Source organism: Ammodytes marinus (genome assembly GCF_949987685.1).
Source record: "Ammodytes marinus genome assembly, chromosome: 1".
NCBI classification, from domain to species: Eukaryota; Metazoa; Chordata; class Actinopteri; order Uranoscopiformes; family Ammodytidae; genus Ammodytes; species Ammodytes marinus.
In genome coordinates this window covers 33,818,475-33,845,945 of record NC_137230.1, presented here as the reverse complement: position 1 = coordinate 33,845,945, position 27,471 = coordinate 33,818,475, and the positions used below count along the sequence as shown (strand labels likewise).

The 27,471-nt window shown below is 39.8% G+C and overlaps 1 protein-coding gene across 2 annotated transcripts in view; it reads left to right on the top strand.

Annotated features, from left to right (window-relative positions):
• Positions 1-27,471, top strand: part of adcy7 (adenylate cyclase 7) — a 60,837-nt gene that overhangs the window by 23,951 nt on the left and 9,415 nt on the right. The window contains exons 2-15 of one of the 2 annotated variants that reach the window (XM_080047960.1): positions 1,091-1,765; positions 9,573-9,770; positions 10,189-10,350; positions 10,677-10,826; positions 16,869-17,029; positions 18,550-18,661; positions 19,052-19,179; positions 20,529-20,687; positions 21,293-21,425; positions 22,084-22,269; positions 22,845-22,888; positions 25,499-25,558; positions 26,557-26,634; positions 27,347-27,416. In XM_080047960.1, the coding sequence (XP_079904086.1) occupies positions 1,601-1,765; positions 9,573-9,770; positions 10,189-10,350; positions 10,677-10,826; positions 16,869-17,029; positions 18,550-18,661; positions 19,052-19,179; positions 20,529-20,687; positions 21,293-21,425; positions 22,084-22,269; positions 22,845-22,888; positions 25,499-25,558; positions 26,557-26,634; positions 27,347-27,416 (1,806 nt within the window). In that variant the 5' untranslated portion in view covers positions 1,091-1,600. The remainder of the gene's footprint in view (positions 1-1,090; positions 1,766-9,572; positions 9,771-10,188; positions 10,351-10,676; positions 10,827-16,868; positions 17,030-18,549; positions 18,662-19,051; positions 19,180-20,528; positions 20,688-21,292; positions 21,426-22,083; positions 22,270-22,844; positions 22,889-25,498; positions 25,559-26,556; positions 26,635-27,346; positions 27,417-27,471) is intronic. The other variant, XM_080047961.1, reaches the window with a different exon arrangement.

Below are 27,471 nucleotides of genomic sequence, written 5' to 3'. Positions count from 1 at the left end.
CGGTTGTCTCTGTTCATTACGGTAGTTAGGACAGTTTGGATCAATCTTGTTTTATTAGTTGAGTTGGCAGAGTATGAAAATGGTTTGTGGCTTCATAGAAGGTCTTTCCTCGAAATTGTATTGTTGGGAAAATGGCTCCAAATCAACTGATCTCATTAGCAGACAGTTGGGCTGCTTTCTATGAAAGTTCTGGCCCAAATGAGCCAGGACCCAGGGGTAAACAGAGACTGGGCTTACCGCATTGTGGAAATGGCAGAGTATCAGGAATGAATAAGCATTTTGCTCATGAAAGGGGTCAGGATAATCATGTCTCATTCTCACAGTATTCCCCTGTGCGTCACATCATCATTGTCTTGATTACAGTCTGCCATTTCGATTTGTAATGCCAGGTTCCTTTTCAGATCAGTAAAGCCTATGAAAAATATTGAAATACATTTTTTTTTCTTCCATAACATTTCTTCTTGCATGCAAGTATAAACAAAGGGTCCAACATGTTCATTTAGGTGTTTATTTTGCTAAACTAAAGGCTAAAGGCTACAATAATCTTTAACGGCCATTATCTCAAAGTTAGTTTTTTTTCAAAATCTCAACTTCTAAAGCACTTACATCAACTTAACTTTCCATAATCATTCTTGGCGTTATTCTGAAGGTTGTTGCAGAAGGATTTATGTTGTTCATTGTCTGATGTTTTTATACATTTTGTTCTTAAAAACACGCCAAAAATGTATTTCTAAAACCTGTACATACCAGTAGTATGTTTTGATTTATATAAAAAAAAAAACCTTGAGACTATTTTATGTTGTAAAAAAAAATACAGGCTTTATCCAACATCTAGATTTTTGCCTTTAAAAAAGATGCACATTTATGCATTAGTTAGATACTGACAATTTTCATATTTATTCAAAGATTTCTGAAATTGCTTTGAATGCATGTAATGAACAGGCAAAGTTTCCTGATGACATCTATAAGTTAAAAATATCACCCCATTCACCTGCAGTGTCTCACCTTAAAATCTTTGCATGGGCATTGTTGGATTTTCCAAACTTCAAAAAAATATTTTTCTGTTTTTCTCTCCCTGCCCTTTCCTCAGGATTGGAGCTGCCAACCTGACCGCTGCGTTACATCCCCAGAACCTATTGAACTTGGTCTCTGACCTCACCAGCTCTTGCTCTCACTCTACTCCCCCCTTTCTTTACCTCCCCTCCTGTGTGTCTCTTCAAACCCCGGGCTTGTTACTCAACCCCACTGAAGGGAGCACCACAGTAACTGGCAAAGGATGAAGCATGTCTGCCTGCCAACACCAGACAGAGGATAGAAGGCACACACAAAAGGTCTAGCGAAGAGGAGAGAATCAGGCAGATAAAGAGAGAGAGGGAGACAGACAGAGAGGGAGACAGAGAGAGAGAGAGAGAGACGGAGAGAGTGGTCGCTCTACAACAACATTCAAGATGCCACGGCGAAGGAAAAACACAACTTTCACTTGAGCGGCATGAGCTAGCGAGGAGCCCCGAACACATCTAGAACTGTGGACTTCTCTCTTAAACAGACACTCGGGCTTCTATGTTAATACCTTGATATGCCTCTGTAAGAAGCCTGAGCCATGCCAGCCAAGGGGAAGTACCTGTTGAACGAGCAGGAGCTGAAAAATGAGGCTCTATACAGCAAGTTCTCCTGCATCAGCCAGTATCAGCCGCTGGTGCACCTGCTGGGCCTCTCCATGCTCTCCTGTGCAATCCTCCTCATCCTCTTCTTTGCCCTTCATTTGGTGAGTGTTCACACATTCACAGGTCTTTAAATGTCTGGTCATTGAGATTTGTTCAATACCATTAAACGTTTTATTGTGTTGATGTGTAAATGTTTTGAGTTACTGTTTACAGCAGCAGTGTTTTGAGTTACTGTTTACAGCAGCAGTTATATGCCCATTTGGCTCATAGGCAACCTTTAAAGGTACACAGTGTAATATAGGATTGATTGTTTTGGTGTCATCTTGTGGTGAGAGTTCTGGATTGCAACGCTCCCTTGCTTACCCCTCCTGTTAAGAGAATTTACAGAAGATACAGTGGCCTTCAAAGACAAGAAGCTAGTTACTTAAGAAGGCATCATCCACCACTGCCTCAAGCCTTTCCATTATATCAAGTGACGAGGTGAAGATGTAGTTATTTATTTATCTATAGTATTTCTTTTTCGTCTTCCAACAGGTGCATTTCCCGAAGACGCCCACTATACACAGTATATAAAAATGCATATGGCCGTTAAGTTTGTCCGCTCTGTGCTACTGTAGAAACATGGCGGGGCAACATATAAAATGCTAATTTCAAAGTTAAACAAAAACTCTTTTATTTTCAAGCAATTATACACTTAATAAAACATGCTTATGAAAAAGATATTCCATTTATACCAAGTCTGTCTTTAAAAAGAGAAAGCATATGTCATTGTAACACCTCAAAACCTGTGCCTCTGCATTTTAAATGTTTGTGCGACACTCATCTAATCAGCAGCTATTGAGTTAGAGCAGTGATTGGCAGTGATAAGTAGTCCTTGTCAACTCCGGCACTCATAACTTAAAGTTACTTTCTGTTGAAAGACACTAATTGTACCTTTTGAACTTAGCAAATTTGATTATTTTCTCTGGGAAAAGGCTGAGAATATCAGGTTATTTCACATAGCTGGTGTGTAATCCAAACTGTAGGTCAAAATGCATGTGAGCTAGTAAATAACAGGTAAAGATCAGAACACTTCTTTTGTTTACATGTTTGTCATGGGTGCATTATACAAAGCAAAAGATGGCACATGAAATGCTTTATAGTATATATTGTTTCTGACCTTGTTATACACTTTGCCGGTTTTCTTTATGTTTTCTGTATGCTCTTGCAATACCACGGCAAGATGATGTTTAAGTGCAAGGCAAAGTCTTTGACGTTTGACTTTTTCAACTGCTTTCAACACACGTTGACTTTCATAATAATAAGGAGCACTGTAGGAAAAACTGCTGGATACTGTCAATATGTACTTCAGTAAATTCACAATGCAAGTAACTTCTGGTTGTGCTATTTGACTGAACATCAGAGGCTGCAATGAAATCAATGCTGAGACTGTAGTCTGTGTACATTGCTGTACAGGAAATGTTTCTGTAACATACATTCTACATTTTACCGTGTGGCTACCAAGATATTTCTCCTGAAGCTTATAACAATGACCGTCTGCATGTTATAATATACAAGAAATTTTTTTGAAGAAGAAGACTGATTTAAAGCAGAAGTTGGTCTTTTTTTCAGTTTTAATTGGTAAAAATATAATACTCATTCGGCTATCAGTGAGTGAAGTGGTCTTAAAATTGACAGTTCGGGATCGAACCAGCAACCTCAAGATTACTGATCGACCCCTCTTTTCCTCTAGGCCAGGGGTGGCCAACCCGCGGCTCGCGAGCCGCATGCGGCTCTTTTCCCAGCTTCGTGCGGCTCTTCAGTTCATATCAAATTATGTGATTATAATTTTTTTTTTTTTTTTTTTTTTTTTTATACTTTTTTTTTGTGTGGGCCTATGTGTGTGCATGTTCGCAAACGTTTCATGCGGCTCTTACGTTCGTTTTACATGGTGTCTATTATTTCATTTTTTATTGTATTAATGTGTAGGCCCTATGTGTATGCCTGTTCGCAAATGTTTAATTGAGGACGCAACATAACGTTCGCAAACGTTTGGTGCGGACGCAACATAAAACTGCCCGCTCAGCTTGGAGGGAGGTTTTCCGTGAGTAAACTATTTGTGTCAAGTTCGCTCCGAAACAGAGTGGGAGAGTTCATATTTTTTGTTGAACGTTATTCCAAGCCATTCTGCCTTATATGCCAGGTGTCATTTGCGCATTTCAAGGCTTCAAATCTTCAGCGCCACTTCAGCTCTCTCCATGCTAAAAGTAAGTCCCACAAAGCAACATGCATAGTAAGAGAAAAACGCTATTTTAAATTGTTATATTTTTGTTTGTGGACTTGGTTGAACTGAGAGTGTGTGTGTGAGGCAGTGCACACAATGTTCATTGTTGAAAATGACTGCCCTGTCGTCTTTAGTCCAGTCCTGTCATTATCACAGGGGCGGCCTTAACGATCTGGGGGCCCGTTTCAAGTCCTAGTGTGGGGCCCCCTGTTTTTTTTTTTTTTTAATAAATAATGCTTGTGCATGCATGTGCAAGCTCCCCCCCCAGTTCAAATGTTATTTTTTATTTTCATTTTATTTTTTTTATTACATTTTTTTCCCGATATGTATCCTAGTTCAGAGATGATATGTATTTTTTTTTTCTTTCTTAACTTTTTTTGATAGGTAGTTGCCAAGTTCATCACACAAACACTCCAATCCACTGATATGGAATCAGTTTGCAATTTTCAATTACTAAATTAATGGTAGGACTGTGGCCACTAGAACTGGTCTCTGGTCAGCAAAGGTCTTGAAAACAGCATAAGTGTGCTTGTGACATGCGTGCCACCCATGCATGTGTATAGGCACGTGTCCCAGCAGATTTTTGAAATCTGAATAAAAAAATTAAAGTTTGTAGTTAGGAGTGTAACATGTTCTTAGCAAGGGCAGACTTTCATAAATAAAGGTTTATTTTTTTAGCAAGATATTTGGTCAAAAGCTAGTGGTCATCCGTCCCTCTGTCCAGTTGTTAGGCATCTGGCTGCTAGCAAGTTATGTTGTCTTGCTAATTTTACTATTCATCTGAGCTGAAATAAATATTGACTTTTTCCTTTATTATCTTCGCGAGAATGCACCAGAATGCTTAGATTACATGTTAAAAACACAAAAAAATCTTCTGGGGGGGGGATGCTCCCAGACCCCCCTTCAGGGGTTTAGTTTTCTGACAAACATTACAATGGATACTAACATGATTTGGGCATTTGGAATTATAAATCATCTTTGAATTGGTTGTACAGCATATCACATGCTATTCATTCAGGGGTGCGATGGCCACCCCACTCTAACTCTGTGGCCCACCTTGGCCACCCCCAGTCAAAATTTCCTGGAATCGCCACTGTGTGTACCCGTGTGTACGATGTGGCTCTTTGCAGTAACACAGTAAAAAATGTGGCTCTTTGTCTCTGACTGGTTGGCCACCCCTGCTCTAGGCCATCCTACCACCCCAAATGTATCGATTGTTCATCTTAATAATATTGATAAAAACTTTTTTTTTTTCCCTAACTGAGGACATATAGGCCTTTTTCAAAGCACACAATTGGACAAGTCATTGTGGGAAAAACACAGGTGTAACAAATACAATTAACAACAGCCATGATGTCTTCAGGAACAAGATCAGGAACCAGGAACTGCTTCTTTAAATTTAAAATACATCTGTGCTTTTCCTGCTATGACATGTCATAAATGTCTGATCATTTACAGTTATGAACAGCTTATATTATGGGAATTGTCACATCTGTGCAATCTAATGCAACCCATTACAACTGCGCTCCCGTAAAGGCAACTTTTATAATGTTCAGTTTTGGTGTTGATGCCGTCATATATAGAGCAGAAGTCATGACCTCACATATTCCACTAGCTTCTGTAACTCTTTCAATTGGCTTTCTGATAAATTAAGTGTGTACCTTTGGTTTGTTTTCCATATTCTACTACATCAAGTCATTGTGCAACATGCAATATTTACCACAAACATTATTTACTTACTAAGCACATGAAAAAATACAGCCACCACAGTTTATCCAACATTCTAATTGTAATAAATATTAACTAAAAACTACAACTTCAACTACAACTTTTGCTCCTCGCTCTTCTGCCTTTTTTGCACACATATTTGGGCTAACCAAGAATCCTCTCTCATGGACTGTTGTTCTCTTCTGTCGAGCAGTGACTTATAGCCGGCAAATGTATAGTGCTTCTGGGAAATGGTGTTCATTAGAGGCTGGCATAAATAATACATATTGAATAAACAACAACATTAGAGAGGAACTAACAAGTTCAACTATATTTATCTAAACATTTGGACATAATAAGGTTATTCATGTAGCATTGAGAATAATTATCGAGATCAATTGCTCTGTAGAATTTTCCTGTGGCTTTAATGTTGCAGAGTGGATACATTGAGTTAGATAGTGTATGATTATATGACTTGTTAGGACAACAGCAGCAGTATTCTAATATTTAGATAATCAGGATGAAACTGGATGGTCAGTTTGAATCCCTAGGTTTGCTGTTTGAAAATGTAAAAACTCTCCGCTCTCTCTCGACAAAAACTCAAATAAAGCACTTTATTTAAGTAGTAACTCCACTTCAGTACCAGTTCAGTGCAGCTCCCCGTGAGCGTAAATGTGACTGATTGTGTAACTGTTTGAATGTGAAGGAGGATAGGAAATAGAGAAAGGACATTTCAGTTGCTTTCCCTAGATCAGAAAAAAAAGAGTGCAGGATGGATATGCATGTATTAAACGGGCACATATGTAGAAATGCAAATGATAATTCTCTGTCAGGAAATTGCTTTGCCTTTCTCTGCAGCGAGTTCAGGGTCAGCTACACAGCAGTAGCCCTGGAGCTAACTGTAGAAGCGCTTCAGTTTTGTTCAAAAATACTTCCAACGATGGATGTGTGCCTGCCCACTTCATCACAAGTGTATTCACCGAGGCAAAGTTTCCCTACTAAACACAATACCCTGCTGCTATACTCATTACCAAAACCAAAATCATCATTGAAAACTGAATAAATCAAGAAAGGATACAAGACATACAATTGTGGTTGAAACAATGTAGCTGTCAGAGCGTAGAGGTTGTAATCACGGTTCTTACTGCGACAGGAAAAAGGCAGGTATTTATTGAGTTGGGCCGATCGGCGGCATGCTGTTGGTTTTGGCGTGATGGCAGGTAGCAGGGAGAGCCAGTCAGCCTGGCAGTTCATATAGTGAACTGACAGCTTCTGTCATCTGAGATTATATTACTTTCCCCTGCTGGAATAAAAACATTGTAGCCTTCCTTCTATTGTGTAGTTGTTTCTCTCTGCACACACTCCCCCCCCCCCCTCTCTCTCTCTCTCTCTCTCTCTCTCTCTCTCTTTGTACATGAGTTATTTCACTGTCACACAGACACAGTCCTTTGAAATGGCTCCATCCACATGTGTATAAACTCATGCAGTGATTTAGTCTCCCGCTAACAGACACACTTACTCCTTCAGTAACTTCAGAATGTCATTTTTGACATTCAATTTGCAAACTTCTCCACCTCACTCCATCCCTCTGTGATCCCCAGACATACCATCACTCACTCCGACTATTCCTTTTCTCCTCTTTCTTCTCGGCTGTTGCCAAGGCCACAGAAAAGAGTTGGGAGAAAATGCTAGGATTGGATATTGTGTAAGCATGTTGTTAAATGCTTGAGGAGGGGCATGGTGCCTGTTAGGGGGCGGCTACCGGTGTCAAAAAGTCACTGCAATATTATATAACTCCTCTCCAATCAACATCGAATCAAGAGCAATGCTGAGAGTTCCAAGTGCCTCTCGTGGCGTCAGTCTCTCAGGCCTGAATTGGATGTAGAGAAGTTATCAAGCAGCCTGTTGTTTGGGTATTTCAAAAATTGTATCAACATAAACACAGTGGGTCAGTATGATTATGAGAGATGTGATTGGTTTATTGTGGAGTGTTTATTTTCCTATGAGATGTCAGTGACCTCCAAACGTGGCTCTTTTTCATGATTCAGCCACTGCAGATTTGACCCCTGCCTTTCTTGTCCATTTTCTTTTTGCGATGTTCTGGTAGTTTAGCCGTTTTTAACTGTTGAGTCATTATATAAAACTTAGTTAACTTCATTTTGAACCTGTCTTCTTAGAAGCATAAAAACAATGTTTAAAGCTATCAGGAATATATCAAACTGGCAGTACAGGAAGAACAGGACATTTAGTTCAAAGAACGATAGTCTACAATATACAGTGAACCACAGTTTAAACCTTTTGTCTTTTAAAAAAACTAGACAAATACAGAAGGACTATTACAGACAATGGTGTATCAAAAAATAAAACAAGTAAAAATAAATAGTATCCTACATTAGGTTTCATGGGGTTTTTCTAGTCCTTAGTGCACCATGCATTGAACATTACGGCTATATCCGTTCTAGGGCTGGCCCGAATGCCATTTTTCAGGCTTCGAATATTCGTTGGTTTTTCCGAGCGAATATTCGAATATTCGTTCCAGAAAAACACACCATCAAAAACAACATTAAAAAAAATATATATATATATTTAAAAAAAAATTTTTTAATTTTTTTTTTTTAAACGTTAATAATCCCTATATACTCCCTGGTACCGATTTTGACAGTATCTGCATATTTTGTTGAAGATTTACGCGCTCGGAGGTGAAGTAATGCGCTATGACACTCCTAAATGAGCAATACTACTACTACTACTACAATATTACTAACTTTTATATCCAAATATAAAATTATTTGATGACATTATATTGCAGTACTAGCTTCTTGCAAAAAAAATGTTGAAAAAAAAAAAAAAAATGTTGAGAAAAAAAAATATATTAAAAAAAAAACAAAAAACAAAAAAACAAAGCTCCGAATACTAATTTAAGCTTCGAATACTAATTTTCCGAACGAGTATTCGAATATTCAAATAATTTGGGCCAGCCATTCCGTTCACATGGTTTTAGCTCCTATTCATATGGAATAATTGTTCTTTTTCAAGACTCACGGCTACATGGGGAGTAGAAAGTGCTTTAGCTGGGATCTGGCCTTTTCCAATGCTGCCATGGCAACCAGAAAGCTCAACATACAATGCAGAGATGGCCTTCTCCGAGCAGAGCTCTATGAACACTGACTTTGTGCGTCTGTCTCACTCTTGAGCACTCTTTTAACCCCTTGTTTTCCCTTGTGTTCTCCCTCAAACACCCACTCTCTTTTTTTTTTTAAAGATATGTTTTTGGGCATTTTTATGCTTTATTTGATAGTGCAGAGAGACAGAGGTGAAATGGGGCAGAGAGGGGAGTGACATACAGGGAACGACCGCGGGCGGGAATTGAACCCGGGTCTGCTGCTGGGCCCGGCCAGGGGGGGACGCCCTACCAACTGAGCTAAGGGCGCCCCCTAAACACCCACTCTCTTTGACTGACTTACACCAAGACAACCACCCACCCACACACACACAAACCAATGGTCTTGTTCTAGGCTGTGTGTAGTGTTGTAAAGCAAATACCCTATTAACATTGTTTTAGTCAGTCTGGTCCAGGGTCTACTTATGATGATTTTGACCTGCAACTGTGTGGTCTCTTTGTCCCTATGCACGTTACCTAAAGTTGTCTGCAAAACCAATTCATAAAAATGGCAACTTTCTTCTTTTTAATGCATACCAGTATTTATCACATCACATGTAATTTTTTTTTTACATGTGCATACATTGCATACACTGCAAATGTATGTGAACTGTCGGAAAAATCTGACACAACAATATGGCACATGTCAAACAAAGGAATTCTGCATGAGCACAAGCAGTTGGCCCTCATTAATAATGATTTTGAAAGTTAGTATGACCGTATTACTGCATTAACATGTGCATTTCCTTTTAATCCTTCTCCCTTGGTGCTGTTGCAGAGGGCACCGGAGCACTGTGCCTTTGTGAGTGTGGTGAGCGGCAGCCTGTGTGTGTTTCTGGCCGTGTTCGTGCTGGTGTGTACGGAGGCTCTGTCCCAGCGATGGAGGTTTCTGCTGGGCCTGATCGTCTGGGCCACTCACCTCACCATGGGCTTCACCTTCATCTTCAGCGGGCCCATCATCCTGCCTTGGGACCAGGTAACCTCCCCTCAATGCAAAGGGTTTGGGTTAAGTTTTACATTTTTGTTGCAATTGTCTTTTTTACAATGTGATCCTCATAAGCACACGCAAACTTGACGGCATGGAAATCTAACTCTACAGATTAGATTTTTTTTTTTTTAATATCTATCATCATATCTAATATGTTGATCACAGATAGTAAAAACAAAACTTTGGTTATTCCACTTTTCTTGTTTGTATGCCATTGTATTCGTTGATAATAGGTCTGTCGAATGTGTTATACAACAGCGTGAGACTTCTGACCACTAGTTAAAGGCACCAGATTACTGAAAACGAGCACCTGAATGCAGCATTTAGTGGAAGAATGACATTCAGCCGTTGCACGACTTATCACTTATATATAAATGAATAATCCAACCTTTGTGTTTGTGTCCAGGTGCCTTTCTTTCTGTTCATCATCTTCACGGTGTACACCATGCTGCCGTTCCAGCTGTGGTACGCTGTGGTGCTGAGCTGCATCACCTCAGTGTCCCACCTCCTGGCCCTCACACTGTGCCTCACTCTGAACAGCCAACAGCCCAAGTACCTCGCCAACCAGGTAAAACGCTAGCCTACTTTAGTTTTTGTAATGCATATGTACAGTATCAGTGTGCAGCTTTGGGTTAAAGTCCAATGTCATTTCAGTTATTTGTTTAAATATTAATTTAATTAGAATATCACTGAATAGAAAAAAAAAAGACAAATGGTTATTTTAATAGCTAGCATGGTATATTAACCTCTATATTGGACTAATTGTATTGTAAGACTTTCAATATGGTACTGTTTTGTCAGTTTGAAGAGGTGTGTGTGTGTGTCTGTGTGTGTGCGTGCATATTGGTGTTTTCATCTGCACTCTAACGTCTGCTACTGTGTTGATCTCTATAGCTGCTGTCCAATGCGGTGGTGTTCCTGTGTGGCAGTGTGGTGGGAGCCTTCCATAAATTCCTGATGGAGAAAACCCTGAGGCAAACCTTTCAGGACACCTTGAGGTGCCTGAGCATGAGGATGAAGCTGGAGATAGAAAAGAGACAACAGGTTGGTGTAACACATCGGCCATAAAGAATAGCTGCACCCTGTCTAAAGTAATGGCCATTACCTATGACTAGGGATGTAACAATATACCGTTAAACAGTCGTTCGCGATATGAAAAGGCCACGAATGTCAAACGTAAGTTTTTTTCTTGTAATACCGTGTCACGGTAAAGAGGTGAGCTTGCATGGTAAATGCGCTCGGTCATTGTGGCGAGTCTGTGGAGCGACGTTGTCATAAACGTAGCACTCAACTTAACACTGTTTGCCCACACCAACATTGAAAACCAAACCAAACAATACAACATTGACACAACATCACTGAAACATGACTTCTAACTTCTAAAATGAACAGTCACGTCTCACATGGGCCGCTGTTTACAATAACCAGAGCAGCGCACACAGCTTCACAACATTGAGTCACGCAGCAGCAGCAAAGAAGAAGAGAGAGATAGATGAAAGGGAGAAATAGAAAAAAGATTGGCAGAGTAGCTCACCAGACTGAGGAGAAAGTCGTCCGCGGGTCATTTATATCATTATGAATCCAGGCGAACGAGAGGAAATGAGATGAAAAAATGTTTAAAAAAAAAAACCATCAATCGCAACCATGCGTTAAATCCAGTATGATCCCCGGTAAGGTTGCTGAACTTCCGTGACAGAAAGAAGGAAATATGTCCAAAGATCCATAATATGTTCATAACAACTTCACGTGAATTCTATAGCCTACCTACCGGTATGTTGCGCAATACTATGGAATCACTACTAGGTCCAACTTAGGTGACGTTGCCTTCATGCGAAAATTGATAGGAAGGGAGGGGGAGAGGAGTGTACTGCAAATTGGTTTTGAGGCTGCATTTTTAATTAATAACAAATAAAAATTACCTGCCTCTAAAATTACTGGCATCCAGTTAGAGAGCCTCGATCCCTTTTACAGCAGACAACTGCTCAAGAAAGCTATGTCCATTCGACGAGACGGTGCCCATCCACTCAACTCAGAGTACATGTTGTTGCCATCTGGCCTTCGTCTGTGTGTCCCTAAAGACCACTAAAAATAAATACAAGTATTCTTTTGTCCCTGCATCCATTCGAGCAATCAATGCTGCCGCAGCAGGTAAATGTTGCTGATGCTGATTTGATTTTTGTGTTACTGATGATGTTGTTGATGCTGAATGATGTTGTTGATGCTGAAAGCCGGCTAACTAGTCGGTGATAGAAGGAGGAAAGCTGCCCTGGGACTGCCCTCTCAGAGCGGGAACACTCTTTACTAAGAGCCCGAACTCTCTGGCCATATCTCGGGTGAGTTTTGCCAAAATGCAAGACTCAATCCCCAGCGTGGCCTGCTGATGCTGCTGTTGTTGTTGTTGATTTTGATGCTGTTACTCTTGATGTTGTTGACGGCACACTGCCCTTTAAATGCTGCTTTCATTGATGATGATGCTGCTTATGGCACATAGCACTTTATACAGGCACTTTATATCTTGGCACTTTATTTCTAAGCACTTTATGTCTCCTCAGGTTTGTGTACATACTGTTGTGTTTTGTTTCCATTGTTGTCTTGTTTTGTCGTGTGTTTTTAGCCACTACCTCCTTTGCTGTGAACAAATTTGCCCTCTTGGGACATTAATAAAAAAGCTTGAACCTTGAACCTAAAAATGGTAATCAAATATTTTACTTCATTTTAATAATGTAGTTCATAATGTAGCCTATTAAACATGGCTTGTAAAAATAGTGTTAAATAAAAATAGAGTTGATAAGCAAATAAAACATAGATAAATGGGAAATGATCACTATTGTTTAATTATTCTATTTGTTTAAATTTTATACATCATTTTGCAGTTACAGACAAGTGCCTAATTTAAGTTTATATTTAAAATTCCTAATTCAGTTTCAATAGTATAGGTGTAATGCTTCTTTAAAAAATCAGTAGAGAAGCAGTGTCTTTGTTTTGGTGATAAGTTGTTTGAATCTCTGACACTTCTTAATAATAAGATACATAAAGTTGAATTATTCTTGTGTGTATGTTTTATTCTAATCAGTGGTACAACATTTAATTTAAGGGTGTAGAAATGAATTTGCACTTAATATCGTATCGTGATACCAATCGCAATATCGTAGCGTATTGTATCGTCCTCAACATTTCATATCGTTACATCCCTACCTATGACAACGTACAGCATGTGATGAAAGCCTCTCAAAGTTTGGCCTATAACATTAGAGTTAAGTATCCCTATTATAAGCTTTGGGTTATTTTAAACGTGTGTAAAAGACACATACTCTAGTAGTCTGTATACACAGTTTTCATAGAACTACTCTTTTTATAGCTTTCGGATTATCAAGTAGTCGCGTCATACCACACACATTTAGTTGAATTATTCAGAATATTATTCGAAGCCAATTGTGATGAGCATTTTAATAACTTTTATTTTACTGCATCCTCTGTTTTGTTAACCTCACTGAATGAAAATATCTCGTCAGTAATTGTTATTGCCATACTCCTTATAATTTTATTTCATCCATAAGCTTTTGCCTTTGGCTGGCCTCCTGTTGACTCTCCCATGGATGTTTTCATTGCGCCGAACAAATCCTTCGCAAATTAGATTTTCCTGTGATGCCTTTTAAATTAGATGCATCTGCGCTGACTTGCTTTGACTTCCGAGGCATTTTTAAGAGAAACGTTCCCCTTTCTTAATTTGTTATGACTGTTGCTTAGTAAAGGGACATAAAACGTGCTGACAGGGAGTCTGTTGTGTTGCCTAGCAGGGCCGAAAGAGGAATGATATAATCGTTAACATTCAAACCTCCTGTTGGACTTAAATTGGGTTTGAAAACAACTGGCGCCTGGTGCACAGAGTTTGCCAAAGAGAACGGGGACGTGAAAACTTGGTGGAGGGGAAAGCTCCCAAACTGCTCCAAATGGGGAACCAATGAGTAACTCACATTGTGTTCCAGTATTTATATCAGCGGCCCAGTGTGTTCCTCCTGAATTGTGTCTTGGCAGGGAGCAAACACTACCCTTTGAAACTAATACTATTGAAATTCTCTAAGCACTGTTGACCCTTGAACAGGATAGATACTGCTTTCCAATAGTTGAAAAGGAAGCGTGCGTCACTACATTTCTTTCTCTATATTTAAGATATGTAGTGTTCACAAGCAATTGTATTCATTTAGAAGACTAATTGTTCACATTTACAACAGCACTATATCATGTGAAGCATCCTGTAGTTGTAGACTTTCACCTATACAAAGGCCTCTTTGTGAGAGGTGAGTTTTCTGGTGACTTGTTTGAACCTTGTAATAGGTCAGCTAGAGTCAATGGGTGCAGTTCAGGTTGCAGAAGAGAATAGCAAGTTCACACACACGCACGCACGCACGCACGCACGCACGCACGCACGCACGCACGCACACACACACACACACACACACACACACACACACACACACACACACACACACACACACATACATTCAATTAAACATATAAAATATGCATTGCCTTATGCCTTTTACCCTCTTGACCTCTCCCACATATTGTGTTGTTGATTTTGATATGATAGCTTGAAGGGACAATTTACATTTTCCATATTTTCTTCTAGTTTTTCCATAACAAAAATTAAAAAGGTGAAAAGCAGGATTGTTTTGAGTCAAAACACATTCACATATTTTGCTGTAACCACCGAAATAAGGTTAAGGTGCAATTTGATTATTTAGTGTGATGTCTTTGAGAGGTCTTTATAAGTCTGCAGAGTGTCAAGAAGGACTCGAGGGAAATAAAAGGCTTGAGATAGCACGCTTGGCTTTTGCAAAAGGCCACACGGAAAATTCTGACACGTTAAAGCAAAAGATCCTGTAGTGTGATTAAATGTAATCTGAACCTTTGCTGCAATTAAAAAGCAGTGTGTCGGACCAAAATTGGGCACAATTCAATAGCCATATATTAGACGTTCCATACCATGCTGTGTGTTAATGGTAGCATCATGCAAAAGGAATTGGGGGGGGGCTCTACTGATCTGAAAAATAAAATAAAGGGATCCTCAAATAGAACTAAATTCTGGGGATCCTTCAGGAGATATTTCTAGGATATTGGATCAGGAAGACAATATGAGTATCCAGCCAAATGAAAATTGGAATGGCTTCAAAACAAGTTTGTGAATGTCCTTAGGTGTCTCGGCTGAGGCCCAGATCTTAATCCCTTCTGAAATGGGACATAAAAGTTCCCACACACTTACGGCCTTCATCCCATCTCTCCTATCTCAAAACAAAATTAAATAGATTAGGAAAATATGTATATACAGATGTTTTTATAGTACGGGACATATTCTTGACTCGCAGGGTTGTATACTTATATTACATATCTGTTTAAAAAAAATATTCAATTAATCAATTGAATTCCCACTGCAACTACTGCGGAAAAGGTTAAAGGAGGTAAATACTTGCCTACAGGTACTCCGTGGGCAGCCCTACACACACACACACACACACACACACACACACTCTGATTTGTCCTCATTTGTTCTCTCATGCATTTATCTGTATTTACATCCACTTGTGCATTCTGAAGCACTTTGCTGTGATTGTATTAAGTATAAAACATGTTGTAGATAAATTATAACAAGCCTTGACTCAGCCAGTGTGGTCACATGATCTAACCGGACTCCGCTCTGGTGGTTTAAAGAGGGATTAATTATTTCTTGAGGAGTTGCCTCTTCAGATTCCTTCCTTTATCAAGCCATTGAACTTTGAACACTGCTCAGACGTCTGGCCATTGTGGTGGACTGACTACTGCAAATGCAAAGATTGTTATTGCTGAATGTAGACATTGTGTCATACTTATACACATAACCAACATTATTTGGCCATGATTGAAGCATGATAGGGAAATAGAGAAAAGACAGCCATGTTGTTTAAAAAAAACTCAAATTCCTTCACTATAAAATGGATGTTGGCAGATACTTGGTTACACAAGAGTGTGTGTGTGTGTGTGCGTGTGGCTTTTCCCAGGTGGGCCTTTCTTAATGTTACGCGCCCCACACACATCCTACCTCTACTGCGCGTCTACCTCGCGTCTGCGTCTGACTTTTGGTCACAGACTGTGAAATCAACGTAGAGCGAGCACACATCCAACCTCAGACGCACTGCTGAGGCGCGTCGGAGGCACGTCTGCAGCGACGCTCCCCTTCACCTCAGGAGGCTCGCCTATTTTTTTCTGAGAGCAGCGCGTCTCTCTCGCGTCTCTGTGCTTTAACTGATAGAGAAATACTCTGCTGACAGTCATACCAGCAGCATTCACTCTAGTTACACGTTTACCCGGTGTGTTTATTTCAAAATAAAACATCCCTCAGTCGTATACGCGAATAATCCCTTTATTTCACGATTTAATTGTGCAATCAAAATCCGAGGGATTTAAAACCTAATTTTCAATTAGTTCTGGCATTTCATTTTTGGATAAATGACACATATAGAGATCCAATATAGTGAAGAAATAAAAAAGATCATGATGAGCGCAACAGTTTTCCGTTGCTCTATCTGTGTCTACGGCCTTCTTCTTCCCCGACCACACCCCCCTCTCTCTCTCCCGTATAAATCAGTAAAGTGATTTTTGAAATACTCTGCTGAGAGTCATATTGACTTCATACTGGCAGCTTTCGCTGTAGTTTCACCATTTCCTGGTGTGTCCCCTTCAAAATAAAACTTCCAACAAGCGAAAATATGGCAAAAAAAAAGAAAAAAAATGGCAATGGGGCGTACGGATTACTGTCCAGACTCAATATAAATCATATGCATCATAGATGACATGAAAGAACTTCATTTTTAATGGGAATTATCTATGAAAACTCTATGTAGAAAGATAGGGCTTTTAGAAGCAGCGCTGCAGCAGCAGCTGCTGAGACGTTGCATGTGTGTCCGAGAAAAGTCCGAGAGAGGCAGCAGTAAGGTAACGCGACGCGCTCCAGAGGTAGACGCAGGATGTGTGTGGGGCGCGTAAGGGCTTCACCCCTCATCACTACATTGATTGTGACCTCCATACAAGCCTAATTGTATGTATTTACAGGAGAACCTTCTGCAGTCCGTTCTTCCCGTCTACATCTCCATGAAGATGAAGCTGGCCATCATGGAGCGGCTGCAGGACTGTAAAGACAAAGAAGAGCAACAGCGATTGGTCAAGGACAACAACTTCCACAGTCTTTATGTGAAGAGGCACGAAAATGTCAGGTATGACCTTTCCGCCATTTAAATACATGGAACTGGGAAGCCATAGATTACCACTGATTAGCCTTTATTTGCATATAATCACCTCTTCAGCAAAGCCTGATTTTACTGGTCAAACCCAGAGACAATATGTCAAAGGTCAAACCATGCACTTAAGGGGGTGGCTTAAAAGCCTGTGTATTGATTGGCCATCAAAAACCTACATGTTTAAGATTTCTCCTAAATGTCAGTGAAATTGCTTTGACTCTGGTTCCTGGGATTTGCAAACAGCAAGTGTTTGTGAGACAGGTGCTCGGATCAGAATCAAAGACTAAATTTTCTTTGTATTATCTCTTATTTGAAATGGGAAATAATATGTATTTTTCTTAAGCTATACTTTGATATTTCAAAATGAAAACGCCTCTTAAATCAGACTGATTTTGTACCAGTGTACTTTGCCTGAATTCTCAATCTTATAAATCCTCAGTCTCTTATATTTAGGCTTTTTCTATGAACATTGCTTTATAGAAAATAGATGGCCCAATAGTACGTACAAAAAGCAGATTTCCCTGACCACTTCTCTTAACGATGGAGATTATGATGTCTGTTTGTTTTCAGAGCCGTGACTCAGACAGGGCTCTTTGTTCTGCGAGGGTTTTCTATTAATTTACCAAGTGCTGACAGATATTGGGTCAGCGTGAACTGAACTTTGGCAGATGGCTCGCCGGCTCAATCTATGATTCAGCCCCTGCCTTTACTCAATAAGGAAATCCATTATAATGTCTCTATAAGAGAAAAGGGAATGCACTTTAAAAAAAGAAGCTTATTTTTGTCTTTGTAGCCTCATTTTGTTTATTTATTTATTGAAGTTTATTTGCCTTTCAGAATGTGTAGACACTTAACCATTTGATAGTTACTGTAAGTGTCTAATCAACAGGTTATTGTGGAGGTAGAAATCATATTCATTTAGTGCCACGGTTACAGTGTGTTGAATGATGAGGCCGCATCTCTGACCTGTCGCTATAATTACTCCAGTCAGACTAGTCATTAAATGGGTTGTCTGTCAGGAAGCACCTGGACTTTTTCAGTCAGGCAGTGGAAAAGGTCCAGTGAGTCAGGTGCTGTATTTGTGTCCCTCTGCAGGTCGGCAGATGGGCAGTTGTTCTCAATAGCCTACATATAGGGCTCTTTGAAACACACACACACACACACACACACACACACACACACACACACACACACACACACACACACACACACACTCACACTCTATAATCTGTCAAAGGAGAGTCCTGCAGAAAAGCAGCAGGACTCCCCTTCTTTGACTTTGAGTGATGCTATTTTTTTTTTTTCTAGATTCTACAGTTAATATTATACCAAATGATTAATGTTAATGTTTGAGCTTTTAATTTTGACGTGTGGAAATAAGTGTATTATTCATATTAGTATTCTTATCTCTGCTTGATTAAGAGTTTATATTTCATTTGTCAGAGCGGAAAAAAGGCTTGTTTTTCAACTCTGATGGTATTATTTCTTTCTTTCAGTATTCTATATGCCGACATCGTTGGCTTCACTCGATTGGCCAGTGACTGTTCTCCCAAAGAGCTTGTCATTATGCTCAACGAATTGTTTGGCAAGTTTGACCAAATTGCCAAGGTAAGTGATTATTTGGAATTTCTTTATGTCCTCTATTTCAAACTATGCAATCACTTATCTATCAATTGACAGTTTGCCTCTGTGATAGATTGCAGCAGTAATAATGTAAAAGTAAGATAAGTGTGACTGCGGTTGTGATGTGAACATTTCTGCCAAACCTCAAACTGTCTGGGAAAATCTTGGTTGGGCAGTTGAACAAGGAAACACTCTCTTCCTATCAAGCCACAATGAAAGCACTTAAACCCCAGTAGTTCAAGACTGTGGTTGTATTAAGCAGCCTCCATGTGTACACTCATATCTTGTTATTCTCATGCACATTTTATGGAACAATGTGGTGCTTAGACGGTATTTGTTCAGGTGTCTCTTCTCTTTCTTTGTCGTTCCTTATAGGAAAACGAATGCATGAGAATTAAGATCCTTGGAGACTGCTACTACTGTGTGTCAGGGCTGCCGGTGTCTCTGCCTAAACATGCCAAGAACTGTGTTAAAATGGGCCTGGACATGTGTGAAGCCATCAAGTGAGTTAGTGGCAAACATCAAGCATCAGAGGTGGAGTCAGCGATTCTGGAGAACGCCTGTGGTCAAACAATTGTTTTAGTCAGAAATCAGTGAATATCTCTTCACGATTCGCTACCTGTCCGTACTTGTTTGCGTCCTGAAAAAGAAATCTGGTGTTAATACACAGCCTAGGCTCTGTAAATGGGTATATATACGAAGGGTGTGTACACAAGGGAGGCCCACCATAGCTAGCAACATGCCAGTTTACAGAGCCTAGGCTGTGAATTAACACTGGATTTTTTTTTCACCACACACACAGTAAAGACATGTAGCAGATAATGAAAAAAATGAATTTGACAACAAGCATTCCCTAGAAAGGTCTGCCTCTACCTTAACCCCTGTCTCGAAAGTCATGTGATAATAAATGTGATAAGTACACAAAGTAAATTGGAATTATGTCAATAGAATGTTTTAAAAGCCATCTGTGGGATCTTTTAGAGAACAGTGTGGTTAATCTACGCTGGTGGACTGTAGGGTGAGTCATTCTCAGTCATGTCTCTAGTTTAGGGAAACACAGTTACTACAGAAATCCAGTGCAGTAATTCCCAGAACTGTGCACGTTGAAAATGACACGCCGTCTTAAAGAATGCATTACAACCGTGGGAGCAAAGTCAAGTGTTGACTCTGATGATTCTTTTTAACCAGGTGTTGAGAAATAGGACTTTTATGGTCTGCCAAGGTCAGAAGTGAGTTCCCTTTAGGCTGCCACAAGCCTCAGAAAACATCTCCAAAAGATCCTTTCTACCATAAGCAGTCAAACTGCTAGATTATTATCCATTGGTTTTAAACTGCTAAATTTGTATAGAATGTTAGTATAATATTCTCCATTGGTTTTTTTTAATCGTTAAATTATTAGGTTTTAGCGTGGGCTTCGTTGTTTATTAAGTTGTTAGTTAAATACATTTTATTATAGGTTAGCTGGGTTGTTGATTGAATTGTTTATTTGTGTAAGCCAGTATGGAAGCTCCTCTCCATTGCTTGGTTTGTCTCGTGTGTCTCCGAGTGCTGTGGCGAAGCAGAAGAAATCTTTTCACTTTGTGGACAATAAAGTTTACCTTGACCTGCAGTGCACTGTTATGTTAAAATTGAAATGACATACACTATATGCACATAAATCAAGACTGTATTTTTATTGATATTTTTACTGAAAATGGTACATTGATAGAGTTTCACATACCTATTGACACAGGAAAGGACTGTAGACTATATTGTGATGTTGTCCTCAGAGTGCTTATGTGCCCTGAAGGACTGGCCTATAGAAACAACCTTCAGAAACAACCAGCTTTAAGTCTGTGTGAATCTCTTCCAGGCAGGTTCGGGAGGCCACCACAGTGGACATCAACATGAGAGTGGGCGTGCACTCGGGCAACGTGCTCTGTGGTGTCATTGGCCTTCGCAAGTGGCAGTTTGATGTGTGGTCACATGATGTCACTCTGGCCAATCACATGGAGTCTGGAGGCCTTCCAGGGTAACACACGTTTATGTATCATATTCTCACATTGCTTTATATACGTTCGGCGTGAGGTTCATGCAAAATTAGTGTTACTGTGAATTACCAAAACATAAACAACATTCTTTACCACATGGTGGATGACATTACATGTTATGTCTTAGTAGTTTCCCTTTACCAACAGAAATCTATGACCAGCCATCAATGGCATTATAATGTTTCACCCAAAAATCTTTCAAATCATGAATCATTACTTATTTGTCTTGTGTCCAACATACAAACTGGTTGGGTTCTATTATCTCGACATTGAAGTGCCATTCTGATTAGATTCTGATGCATAAAACCAATTTTTCACACCACCTAACCTACAGAATCTCAGATATTCTGAAGTTTTCTCATAACATTTTGTCATTTGTGTACCTAGTGGTAAATGTTTTGAGTTCCTCCATGACAAAGGCTTAAAAGTAAAAGTAAAGTTAGCATTGCAATTAATGATTTACATTTGCCGGAATTAAGTTACAATCTTTATGCAGCTAATGAATGAAACATTGATAGAAATAATCATGTTAAATGTGCCACGCTGAAGTATTTCATTGCTCTCCTTGTTTTCCCCTAAATGTTAGACGTGTCCACATCACAGAGGCGACTCTCAAGCACCTCAACAAGGCTTATGAAGTGGAAGATGGCAACGGACACCTCCGGGACCCCTACCTAAAAGAACTCAATATCCAGACCTACCTAGTCATTGATCCGCGGGTAAGTTTCCTGTGAATCATCCTTGAAAATGTACATTGTTAGGAAGAGAGTGAGAAATATGCAGTGCTCGCTCTTACAAATAGCTGCTTGTATGATAATACGGTATACGAAGAGAAAAATAACCATTTGACTTATGTGAATAATTTTAAACCTGTAATTACATGTTTTGAATACAGACAGTGTAGTGTAGTGTACTTTTCTGTTGGTGTAAGTCAAACTTTTAAGGCACAAAAATAATGACTGTCATTTAGATGTTTTGGCAATTTCTCTATCACTGACTACTAACTACCCCCCCCCCCCCCACACTTATCTTGGTGCGTAGTACTAGTACCTACAACTTGTGCATGCATTGTGCAATTTCAACTCAATTTAGGTGACTCATGCACTTCTCAGCTCGAAATGTTGCAAGGCATTCCCCTCTGGGTATTCCCCTCAATAGATCCAGCCTTAAATCTCCTCTTAACAATTCTAGAAGATTGTACAGCCTTTGTGGAAGTATGCTATCCCCGAGTGCGCTCTTATTACTTGTATCATTTTTAACGTACACACTAATGGCTGTGCATCAGAGCTTTAAATGAATGTACACAGTGCACCTAAAATGTACCTTTGAATCCACTTTAAATCTAATCTAAATTGTGTTTTGTGTGTGTTTCTTAAGTCTAAGGACCCGTCATTGTCCCACCGTAGTGCACCTAAACCTCGGGTGAACGATGGTTTGAAGATGCGGGCGTCTGTGCGTATGACCCGGTACCTGGAGTCCTGGGGGGCAGTCAAACCTTTTGCCCACCTCCAAAACAGAGAGGGCTTCAACTCAGACATTGTCAATGGGAAGCCACATGGCAAGGTTAGTAACATATGGTTATTGTAGAGGAAGACTTGTCTGTCTTCAAGTTTCGGGCTTACTGTTTATCTGATCTACTTCACACTTGGGAGGGGGTTGTGTTGCTGAGGGCCAAAGGGAGTGCAGTGCTGGTGGGTGAAGTTGTTTGGATCAGTGGTTCTGTATAAAGAAAACTCAGTCAAGCCAGCCTGACTTTGGAGCGTGTCTATCTGTGCTGTTATGGTACCGGTGTGTGCAGCGCAGACAAAGGCTTTTACTGTGTGAAGGTTAAAATACCGCTGCACTCTGGCTTTACCCACAATGGAAAAAATATGTTTTTTTTTTTGTTTTTTTTGCTGTAGGACGTCAAAAGCTTCAGGCAAGAATGAGAGTTTTTAAAATTAATTTTCTGATTTGCTGTTGAATCATTGCATAGTGTTAGTGAGATGTATCTCTAAGACAAGTAGAATGCACACAGTGTCTTATGGTAATATATTTATTGTCAGGGGTTCAAGTATTTCTCAAAGGAAAAAGTTTGATAAATTGTATTTGGGTGGGTTTGGCCTTCTACACTCACATCATGTGCCTGTCTTTTCCAGGACATTCCTCTACGGCCAGGCCCCAGCCACAAGCTCGCTGACAGGTAACAGAAATGAATTCACATGTGAAGTCTTGACTATTTTTTTTAACTTGATTATAATTTAGGATTAAACTGTAAAAGGGTGAGTACACATTTACACTGGAAGTCGGCCCATGTTACGAAACTGCTTCTCCAAAGGTTCTTGATGAGTGTTTCATGTCAGCTTTCCCTGCCAGGACTTTCCCTACTGTTCATAGTGGCTGAAGTGGTCATCTCTGCAATCATCATTTTTTTAGGATATCAAAGAGTTTAGAAGTGTTGTAGAAATTTGATATATCTACAACTTTGTAAGACAATAAGATGAACCAAAACTCAACTGAGTTTAAGTATTTAATTAAAATGGATAAAACAAACAACTGTTCGGCCGAGCAGGGTCAGAGCTCCTTCACCAAGTGTTGGTTCCAAAGTCTGACAACATTCGGTTGCCAGCCAGAATACTTATACAGGGGTTTACTCAATACGTTGATTGACTCAGGAAACTAGAATAAATACCTCTCTCAAATCAGGACATTAAACAGAGGAAACACATTACAGATCTATATAAGGGAAACAGTCATCGGTTCAGGGTTCAGGACACCACTGTTTTCTCTCATCAATAACTTTAAGAAGACAATGTGTCACAAGACATTTAACAAAAGGGATCATTACTAAAGTAGTCTGGAAAAAACCCACTAATAATATTTTTTCCATCACAAGAAGTATTTATTTTTATTTTTTGGTTGCCAATGTTCATCTTAAACACATAAAGATGATCAGGATGTATGAGAGGAAATATTTTCATAGGACCTTAGACATTTTGTTGGAATGATGTCACTAGTGGGTAAGCAATAAGGAGATGTTCTGGTAGAAATCAGGGTCAAAAGTCATCTGAGACGACTTTTACATTACATTACATACAATTTAGCAGACACTTTTATTAAAAGCAAGTTACAATTAAATTCAGTGGTGTTACCTACTGAGCTATCCAGCTGTCTACACGTTAGACTTTTCCTTTTGATTCAAAGTTTCTGAAACTTTTTCAATGTGTGGATGCGTGATCGACATTATAAACGTTTAAAATCCACTCTATGGACTTGTTGAAAAGTAATTTACAGTGGACAGGCAGGATTTAGTGTCTTACTCTCACAAATACTGTTTAGGTGTGTATGTACATGTATTACATCATCTTTGAACAGCTATATGTGAATGCCAAGTAGCACAGGAGGGAAAGGGGGAAAAAAAAGATTCTTCAAATTCCACGGTCAAAGTTCTTGTTACTTGGTACACATCCATAATTATGAGAATCAAGGTGTGCCCTTAAACAGAGTTCACACAGGTTAAAGTTTACACTGCATTCTTTATAAACAAATGACTTCATGTTTAATGATGATGTTATAAATGCTGCTGCCAAATGTAATGTGTCATTATGTCATCATTATGCTGGTGAAATGCATAAATGTCCCAGTGGACGTGACGATACTGAAATTGTTCTTAAAGTAAATTATTGTTTGACAAGCCAAAACATGTTCCCAGAAAGAGGAGTGTTAGAGAAGCGTCTCAACCTGCAAATGAAACATTCGCAGACAAAATGTCGTCACTTTAGAACAGCTGTGCTCCTCTGGCAGTCGCTTCCTGCAGAAGGGCTTGGAGTGTTGAGCTGTATGACGAGCCCTAAGTTCCATTAGCTTTAAATAATACATAGACAAATTGATTACGGTTCATTCTTCTGTCTATCACAGGCAGCGGCATTACGAACAAACATCGAAAGTGTAGCGACTGATTAGCGGGGCAGGACTCACCTGCACCACCAACACAGTGTGGGCTGGAGTAGTGTGATTAGAAGTGATAAGTGTGCGCCTAAAAGCAAAAGCATTCCACGCCGTGAGAATGGAGGTTTGTGTTATCTCTGAAATAATTCATTTTATTCATTTATGCAAAGTCCACTGTAGCAGAGGCAGCAGCTGGCAAAGAAATCTGAGACCAAAGTGACGAGTTGCACCCACTCAAGCTGGTTGACTTAATGTAGCAGAATACTGTATGTTCTTTCTGGGCTTAAAAAAAGTAACAGTTGTAAGTAGGGATGGGTATTGAGAACCGATAATAAAGTGGTACCAGTTCCTTACTGGTCAGTACCAAAATACTGATAAGCTCCTTGACAAATGATGCTGCTATTGGTATTCATGCAACGTTTATTTATTATAACGTTTTAGCATTTTCAAAGTCTTAACCGCCCCTAATGATGATGAAGCGGCCAGCGTATGGCTGCAATTACAGTAGAAGTCTCAGTAATTGCATGTTTACTTTCTGGCCCTCTCGGGGACAGGGAAACGCATTACAAGTGTGGTATGAAAACCTTCAAATAATCGAATTAAACAACATTTCTGCCTGTCCCCCTATTTTGCATGAAATTATGGGGAGAAGTATCGGTAAGAGGCAAAGCAATCAGTATTGATATTGGTATCAATAACATCTTAAAGATACCCATCCCTAATTAAGTGTGTTACTCTGATACACGCTCATGAACAGTTTTTTTTAAATGGACTTTCACTTCTATTTGATGGATGACCCTGTGTTAATTGGGCGCTGCTCTGTTGTGATGAATCTGTGTTTGTGTCTTATTATTGGGCCCGGCAGCTTTGATGAGTCTCTAGAGGAACCGTTCACCTTGCCTACCGCTCCATTCAGCACCTATAAGTGAGTGGGGCCGCCATGGCCCACAAGGTCCTCGTCCCCTCAGTGCAGTAGTTCTCAACCTTTTGCATTGTGCCCACTAAAAAACAAAATCAAAACAAATGGATGCTTGCTCAAAGCCACATGTTTTTAATTGAGCTTTCACATAACCCTCGTATAATTATTTTCAGTTTTCACCTTTGTTTACATTTGCAGATTGGTGCCAAGCAAGCAGTATGAGTCACGCATTTTTCCCCAAATTAAAATAGTGTTGAATTGATTATTCTCTGTGGGAGTAGTGTAGGGGCATAAATGACTCATTTATCACAGTAATTAAGCAAAGAGAACACATTACACTTTTTTTTCCTAATATAATAAATAGAATTTGCACCAAACTTTTTCATCGTTAAATAAAAATAATCATTAAATGTCTGTGAAGTCCTGTCCCACAGGGTGAGAACTATTGCCTTAGTGGAGAGCCTTGCTGTCCCAACACTAACATGAGCAGTGGTGTAACCTTGTTCTTTCCTCACCGTTTCTCAACGCTCTACCTCTTTGTAACAGGGCAACATGTGATCTCAAAAAGCCCATCAGAAACCCCTGTAACATCTGTTAGTGGACTGACATGCTCCTATTAACACTGATCACTGTCTGGGGCTGGTGTGTGTGTGTGTGTGTATCTGGGTCTGTGCATCTGTGTGAGTGTTTCCTTCCTGATATAGAAGGGGGTTTCCGAGCAGAAGCACGGCCGAAAAGCTCCCGTGAGAGCATCTTAACACAGAGCCTTCTGCATCCGGCACACTCCCTCTACGTAACTCTCTCTCTCACGGGCACACACAGTATCCCTCTTTTCTCACTAATGCTCAGAATGGCATTAACCAAGTTGCCTCCACTCACAGCTAAACTGGACCTGGGTATAACCTGCATGACCTGATCTGGTTTTCCAGTCATCTGCTCTAGTGCGTTTTGCAGTGTATACCAGTCTGCCTCTTCCTAATTGTCTGTGTGCTTTTCCGCTGCAGGAACAAATCCCAGAAGAGTAAGTTTGATGAGGAGCTGCACAATGAGATGACTACCACCATAGATGAGCTCAGCAGCAAGTAGGTCTATTTCTACAGCAAGTTAAATCACTTTTTTTAAGATATTTTTTTTTTTGCATTTTTATGCTTTATTGATAGTGTAGAGACAGAGTTTAAATGGGGCAGAGAGGGGAGTGACATGCAGAGAACGACCGCGGGCTGGAATCGAACCCGGGTCCGCTGCTGGCCGAGGCCCATGGGGGGGACGCCCTACCAACTGAGCTAAAGGCGCCCCTGTTAAATCACATTTTGATTAAAAAAAATATGATCACACTGCACTTAATCACACAGGGCAAAACAAAGGAATTAATATATTGTTTTGCAGAATCCTTGACATTTGGTCATGCCAAAGTGACACATTTCTCATATTGAGATATTGTAAAATGCTAACAGCGTAGCTACAGGGGTGACAGTGTTGGGTTTTTCTGGTTGTTTCTGGATGTTTTCACCGCTCTGGTCCAGAGTTAACTGGTCATCACCGATCATTATTCATTGTCATCCCAAGTTAAAGGGTCTGGAAGTTCAAACTTTCTGTTGAAGGCATTGTAGCTATTGTGTCAACAAGTGATTGTGTCTATAAGGTTGAACCCACAGAGATCAGTGCAGCAGCTGGTTATACCCTATGTGACCCCGTTAGTACAGATCTTAAACTCAAAGTATAAACGAGCAATTATATTTTCTTTCTGTCCTTTTCCTTTCATCCTCCCTCCCTTCCTTCCTTTTTCTCTCTCAGGTCGTGGTCCAAGTCTGAGGAGCGAGGCAGTTTAGCTCTGTGGTTTCCAAAGAAAGATCTGGAAAAACAGGTTAGTTCAGCACAATGTTGCAAATAGATATTTATAATGTATTATTATTTATAAT